At 28.9% G+C, this 7,862-nt stretch overlaps 1 protein-coding gene across 1 annotated transcript in view; it reads right to left on the bottom strand.

Moving 5' to 3' along the window:
- Positions 1-2,480: 2,480 nt before the first annotated feature.
- Positions 2,481-7,862, bottom strand: part of LOC107028583 (patatin-02-like) — a 5,916-nt gene continuing 534 nt past the window's right edge. The window contains exons 2-7 of the mRNA XM_015229703.1: positions 6,768-6,949; positions 5,828-5,984; positions 4,920-5,081; positions 4,001-4,288; positions 2,908-3,050; positions 2,481-2,758 (exon numbers count right to left, since the gene is read on the bottom strand). Coding sequence (XP_015085189.1) covers positions 2,701-2,758; positions 2,908-3,050; positions 4,001-4,288; positions 4,920-5,081; positions 5,828-5,984; positions 6,768-6,949 — 990 coding nt within the window. The 3' untranslated portion in view covers positions 2,481-2,700. The remainder of the gene's footprint in view (positions 2,759-2,907; positions 3,051-4,000; positions 4,289-4,919; positions 5,082-5,827; positions 5,985-6,767; positions 6,950-7,862) is intronic.

Here is a 7,862-nt window from a genome sequence, read left to right as displayed (position 1 = left end):
AAGTTTCCGCATTATGGTTAGTATTTTGTAAGTTGAATGATAAATATAAGTTGTGATTGAATTCATTTGATTCGCCCATCTAGGAGGTTAAGTGTGGGTGTCACTCACGACTCAATTTTGATCGTGACACAACAAACCGAAATCAATAACCACCAAATCGATAAATGTATATTATATTTAATTCAGTTTGATTTGATAACTTTAAAATCTTTTAATTTTAATTTGACCAATAACCAATCCAAACCGATCCGTAATCACCCCTAGTCATAATCAATCATTAATCAAAGGAAATGATCCTTACTTACATTGTACCTAACAACCTAATTAATTCAGGGTATTTAAAAAAATATTAAATGACTACGTAGTTAGTACATTGTACCTAATTAATTAATGTTATTTAAAATTTAATTAATTAATTAAAAACTTGTAATAAGTAACTCTTAGTTGATTAAAGAGTCATTTAAAATTTGATTAAAATTAAGTGGGATTAGTTGAAGTGTATCATTAAAAACGTGTTAGATTTTTATATTATAAGGTGGTACTATATTAAGTTGTTTGGTTGAACCATATCTATATTATTATTATTATCATTACTATATATAGTCCTTTGGATTTTTATAAATGGATTAAATTAGATTATTATTATTATCATTACTATATATAATCCTTTGGATTTTTATGATAGTTCAGCCTACTAGTGATATTATTAGCTTGTTGGTAAGATTTTTTTACTTATATATCAATATTTTTTTCGATAATATTATCGATATGAGACTTTTTATCTTAAGTTAGGGTGTCACATACATCCTCGTTAGGGAGTTTTTTTGGTCATTTTCTTTCGCTCTCACAGAACCATTCTTTATTTTTGTGGCTGACCTCATATGTTTGAAATAGTCACCACCTTTTTATTTTTAAAAGAAGAATAAATAAAATCCTCATTTCGATATAAACGATTTTTAAGTCTGATTTGACAAATTAAGAAATTTAAATTTCGTGATTTTAAATTAAAGATGTATTAAAATATTCTTTAATTTTAGGATATTAAATATGTCAGATGAAAAGTTAGAATTAAAGATAGACCTCAGATCAAGCTATCGGCCATCAGTTGAGGGTAAGGGAATGTGACATTATGATGACTGTATTTCGGACCCGTTATGACCATTATGAGTTCCTATATATGTCATTTGGTTTGTCCAATGTGTTTGCATCATTCATGGACCTTATGAATAGAGTATTCAAGTCTTATTTAGATATATTTGTTGTCGTGTTCATTGATGACATTCTAATTTATTCGACGAATGAGGAAGATCGTGCTAGCCATCTCAGAATAGTTTTCTAAACGCTAAAGGATAAGGAGTTATATGCTAAGTTTTCCAACTCAGGATAATTGGCTAACTGCATATAAGTTTATCGAATTAGATAATTATTTCTAAAATCAACTCATAAAAATATAATTTGCTTGGTTCGTTCAAATTTAAGCAGATCATTAATCTCTTCATTTATTGACTCATCCTTTTAAAATAATTGAACTGATATGTTGAAAAATTGATCCAATCTTGTTAAAATAATTTTAGAAAAAACATTTTAGTTCATTACTGAACTCATTTTAATTCGAATAAATTTTAAATCGATAAATAAATTAATATAATATATGAAACATTTACCTTGGACTTAGTGAATATTATTGGCTAATTTTTCTTGATGTCAAAGGTTGGAATGACAACATTTATTAAAGCTTGATGCAAAGGAGTATCTCCCAACTTATCTAGCAAAAATTTGTGAAATATTTTCCATCATATTTTGGAGAAAATTGGAGGTAAAATTTTTGTATTAAAATATATTTCGATACTGACTTGATTTAACCTATACACATATGTTATAGAATGGAAATAACATGTGACAGTCCAATTCGTTAGTGATATTGTTAACTTGTTGTTAAGACCTGTTTACTTATATATCAATATTTTTTCTGTGTATTTTATCAGTGTGAGACTTTTATCTTAAGTTGGGGTGTCACATACATCTCCTCTTTGGATTCATTGTCCTTGTTGAGGTTTTCTTATTTGTTGAGGTTTTTCTTATCTTAAGTTGGGGTGAATCGTAGATCTCCTCTATGGACTCAACGTCCTTGTTGAGGTTTACCCCCACCGCATGAGATTCGTCTAGACTCAAAACTACGATTCTCCCGGCCTTATCAGAATTTACCTAAATTAGTTGAAGTCAGGGTCACATCGACAAAACTGACACATGATCGACTTTAATTTCATATGTCATGGCCCAATCTGCTAGTGATATTATGACGATTTTAAAACACGCTATTAGTTGGTACGACTTGCTTACTAATATGCTCAATATCTTTTCTATGTATCATCGATTTAGAACTTCTTATCCTAAACTAAGATTTCATATAATATTAACTTGGCAATTCAAATTATATATATTTTTTTATTTTTTATTTCTTTGAGAAGAAGATTCAAATATCATAACATAAAATTACCATAATTTATTTGAACATTTAACACAACCAAAAGTTTACATAATCCAAGCACACATTACATAGAGAGACATTTCTATTGAAATTTATCCCTCAAACTCCTCTTTTATTTTGAGGTTGAAATATTTAAATGCGCGCAATCATAAATATTACAAGCGCTTATTATTTAGCATAATAAGATTACTACTACAATTCGAGACCTTAAATTAAGAAGATGCTTTGTTTGCTCGGAGTTTCTTCCTATCAGAGAGCAATTTTGCAAACCTACAACAAAATAAATTTATTTTAATTAGCAATAAAATAGATTTATAAGAAATCTAGCTAATTATATGAATAATATTGACTGACGAGATATAGTAAAATGAAAAAAAAAAGAAAAATTATTTCAAGCACCGACAGAATCGAACACGTACTTAGTTAAAGCTTCCTCATAGGTTTCAGGATTGTCATTGGAAACTTGTTTTTTCAATAATTTTTTACCAACTTGTACTAATAATTCCATATTAGCCACAGAAGCATCATCCATTTTAGTAGTTGTGCCAGTTAATGCATTTTCCTGGAATTAAATATACTCATATTGTTAGCAAAGAATATATGACATGCATATAATGAAAAAAACTAAATAATTAGACATACTTCACTATATATATTATCACTTATTAAGAGTTTCCTATCATATATTAATAAAAATATATTTAGATACATGTATTTTTACTACCAGAAACACAAAAATAGGGAAAATTAAGGCGAGTGAGATTCGTATGTATCCCAGATACAGGAGAATCGCACTGAATACATGTATCCGGTGTGATTCGCATGTATGTGGGATAAGAGAATGGCAAGCGAGACGGGAGATAGCGAGCAAGATTTGCTAATGTATTCTAGACAGGGGCGGACCTAGAGGTTGATGAGGTTGTTCACGATAAAAAATTGTGTTTTATGTCTATATATCGATTTTGAACCTCTTAAATGTAAGATTAGAAATTGGCTCAGCGATCGACGGGTTCAATACTCAACTTAGGAATCCAAGATCAAATCTTAGGCATGCACTACACTCTTTTTTTCCAAACCCCTTTAACGTACGTAAATCCTGAATCGGTAACAGATTCTAATGATCCATGTGAATTCACTTGAATAGAACTAATTACACCTAGCTAATTAATATGGTAAAATAGGTAATACTGCAATTAAATTAAACTAAATTAGTGAGATTTATGTAAGTTATTCTCGATAATAGGAATTAAGTTGCGACTTACTTGAACCTCTTAAATGTCAGATTAGACTCAGTGGTTGAGGGGTTCAAAACTCAACTAAAGGATCCAAGACCAAATCTTAGGCACTACTCTTTTTTTTCTTTTTCCGAACCCCTTTAATGTAAATTGACTTGAAAAGAACTAATTACACCTAATTAATATTGTACATGTATCCTAGATACATCAAAATCTGATAAAATAGATAATACTGCGATTGAATTAAGCTAAATCAATGAGATTTATTGTGACTTACTTGAACCCTGAGGTAATTGTCTTGTGAATCAATAGCTTGAAAAAGAGTAGAAAGATAATAATCATTCATGTAAGAATTTGCTGCACTTATCATATCTATTAAAGGTAACATCCATTGCATAATACCCCATTTAGCTGTCTCTTGTGCTGTATATGTTTTATCAAAGTCTACACTAGTACCAGTGCCTAATGAGAGCAACAACATTTGTTTGTAATTCAATGACCTAATTGAAGCAAATGCTGGATCCTCTTTTGCAAGTCTTGTTGCAACGCTAACTGATAATAACGACTGCATGTATTCACACATAATAGTATTGATTAGATATTTCGAAATATATATATATATATATGTCTGATTGAAACCTACGCTTTAATAATTAAGGGAAAAGGCTTAAATATGTCATTGAACTTTCAGAAAAGACTCATTTATGCTGTCAGTCAAAAGTTTGGCTCATTCATGTCATTATTTTTTAACGCTGGTTTTGCAAAACCATTTTTGACACGTGGTGATTTAAAATTCGGTCATGTCATCAATTTTTTTTTGATTAAAAAAAATTTTAAAAAAATAATTTTTATTCAGAATTTTATTAAAAAGATTGATGACGCGGCCAATTATAATTCGAACATGTCATCAATTTATTTAATTAAAAAATCAAAAAGAAATTTAATTCAACTTTTTTTCAGAATTATGATTTTTTTTATTAAAAAAAATTGATGACGTGGCCGAATTACAATTGGTCACGTGTCAAAAATGGTTAAGCAAAACCACTGTTAAAAAATAGTGGCATGAATGAGCCTTTTCTTGAACGGTAATGGCATAGATGAGCTAAACTTTAAACCGATGGCATAAATGAGCTTTTTCTGAAAGTTTGATGACATATTTAAGCCTTCTCTCTCTAAAAAAAAAGAATCGAAAGTACCGGTTCGACATCAGCAATAGCACCATCAACAAGATTGAACTCATATTTATCTCCATTACTAGTATTAGTAACAAAATAATGTGGAGGAAAATACACAGGAACTGCTGCTGTGGAATAGCATATGTCATACATCTTAGCATCCAATTGTGGAGACTGAACTAACTGCATTTTTAAAAAATAAAAAAATTAGTCGAAAGTATATTACATATAGACACTTCTTGGTTTTACTTCTTTATATTTTGACACAACTAATTAGTCGATATTCTGGCTACATCACTGAATCATCCAACCTACTGTCACCGTTAAAATGTTTTGTTACTATTCTCATAATCAAGATAAAATTATACAGGAAATAAAGATAAATCTACCCTTGAAATATCGTGAATGGTATGCAGATATCCTCCGTCATACTTTTGGGATACTGGTATTCCTAGCTACCGTTAAAAAACTAGAGTATATACACCCGTTATATATACTAAAGCATATATATACACGTGTTATAATCTTATCCATCAGTCCGACATTTATTAAATATCGAATCGACAAATAACATTGTGTCACGTGTTCTTATTTAGTCTTCCGTTAGAGTGAATGATATATATGCTCTTGTTTTTAGACGATAGGGGCATCAACGACCCAAAAGCATGACTAAGGGTATCTGTGTACCATTTACGATATCTCAAGGGTGTATTTATCATTTTTCTCAATTATATATAATCTTTTACTACAATTACAATAGTAACAATGACATGTTCAATTTCCATCCTAGATTGTAAACAAAAAATTTTACTTATACTTATAGGAATCGATAGATTTAATTTTATATACACTAAATCATCTACTATATACGAGTATATAATCTATTAAACCTGAATAAATATAAAATCACAATAATTATTTTGACTTACATTTGACTTGGTGAATATTACTGGCTTATTTGTTTTGATGTCAAAACTTGAGATTACTACTTCTGTCAAAGCTTCATGCAAACGAGTTTCTCCAAATTTTTCTTGAAGAATTTGCATAAGATATTTTCCATCATATTTTGGGCCTGATTTTTTACCACTGCATAATATAATGTAACCAAATTAAATACAAGTATAAAGAACAGAAATCTCATATATTTGAAGCTAATTACATTTAATTTTATCTTAGAAACATATAAAAATATTGAATATTTATTGCTCTTGGATATATTCGTTAACTATTCGATACATTATTTAATGGGAGAGATGTATCTGAAAAGAGATTTTGGTAAAATTTTTGTAATGACAGAAAACTTTAGACATTATAATATCTTAAGTTCTCTATTTAATCAACACATATTCTTCTTCGTTCTTTCTGTCCGTTTCGAATTGTTTGACCTATTCTTTTTTTAGTCCATCACTTTTTAGCGACTTTTTGATTTCAACATTCCAACTTAACATATTTATGGTCATAATATTAAGGGCAAAAAGTCTGACCTATATTCGAACTTTGACTGAAATAACTGTAACAATATACCAAACTTTGGGCTACTCCCTGTACCTTTTAATAATGTATTATAGAGATATATAAGTGCCCACATGGACAATTTACTATTTATAATGTCAGCATGGACACTTATATATCTTTAAAATACACTATTAAATAGTATAGTAGGTAATAGATCCTACCTAAAGTTTATAATTGTTACAACAATTTCGATCGAAATTCGGATATATCTCAAACGTTTATCAGTAATAATAAATAATATTTTGATGTGTTTGACATATCTTCAAAAATCTTCTTTTAACGCTTTTAAACTTCGTATCAAGTTAAAATTAGATAAATAAATTGTATCGGAGAAATATAAATATGTATATGTACCTAGATTCAAAAATCTTAGGGCCATGTTCTATGTAAAAAGGTACAATTTCATTGGCAGCAGCAAATGGTCTATTGTTTTCATTTGGAGTAGTAATCATAGCAGTCATTAAACCTCCAGTACTTGTTCCTCCAATTACATCAAAGTAATCAGCAACTCTTGCATCTCTATTATTGTCCATTTCCTGAATCAATAAGTCGTATAAATTGAAACAGAATGAATAAAAAATATTATTTTAAATTTATATAGATCTTTTTTTAAGATATCACCAAATAGTTGTGAGTCATAGTATGATAGGGGTTTAGCGGTGTATACAGAATTTTTAAAAAATGGTATCGTTATCCATAGGAGGAAAAATAAAATTTTCATTGTCCTTTGACTTATTCGTTCAGACTAGTTTTAAGGTAGCAAAGATCTTGAGTTCAATTCTACTACAAAATCAATCAGAGAATCAACACGTCGAGGATAGAGCTACGTCTTAATTAGGGAGTGTAGTCCGATGAACAACCTTCGCTGAAAATTTTTTGCGAATATATATATATATATGTTAAATATCGATATTTTTAAATATATACTCTTTGAAATAGCAAAAAAAAATAGCCCATTAGTTAATGTTATTCAAATTTGCCTTGGGACTAGGGCATTTTATTTAATTATTTTAGTTCCATTTTTTTTTCCATTTTTTATACTTAAAAAAGAGAATAGAAGTCATAGTTTTGTTTTGATAATATGACTGACAAGTTTTTGTTTTTATTTTACTTGTCATTAGGTAGGAACATTTTTAAAGAAAATTCTGATTTTATCATTGTTACAGTACGCTAACAGGTAAGTATTACTGTCAATTAGTAGGGTTATTTTGTCAAATCTATATATATATATATATGCTTTTTGCATAGTATTAATACATGTATTTAGTAAAAAAATTCGAAGAAAGGATATCGTTTGATACATCTTCACTCAACATGAGTCCGCTCCTAGACATTTTTAATAATTCAAAAAGTGTAAAAAATTGGAAGAGGAAATGAGATAAATAGCTAGGTTAGGGTTTTGTTTTGTACAATCTTGATTTATTCATTGGCTTTTGCATCGAAGTATAT

The sequence above is a fragment of the Solanum pennellii genome, chromosome 8 (assembly GCF_001406875.1).
Source record: "Solanum pennellii chromosome 8, SPENNV200".
Lineage (NCBI taxonomy): Eukaryota > Viridiplantae > Streptophyta > Magnoliopsida > Solanales > Solanaceae > Solanum > Solanum pennellii.
The sequence above is the reverse complement of the archived record's forward strand: the minus strand, read 5'-3'. Positions and strand labels throughout refer to the sequence as shown.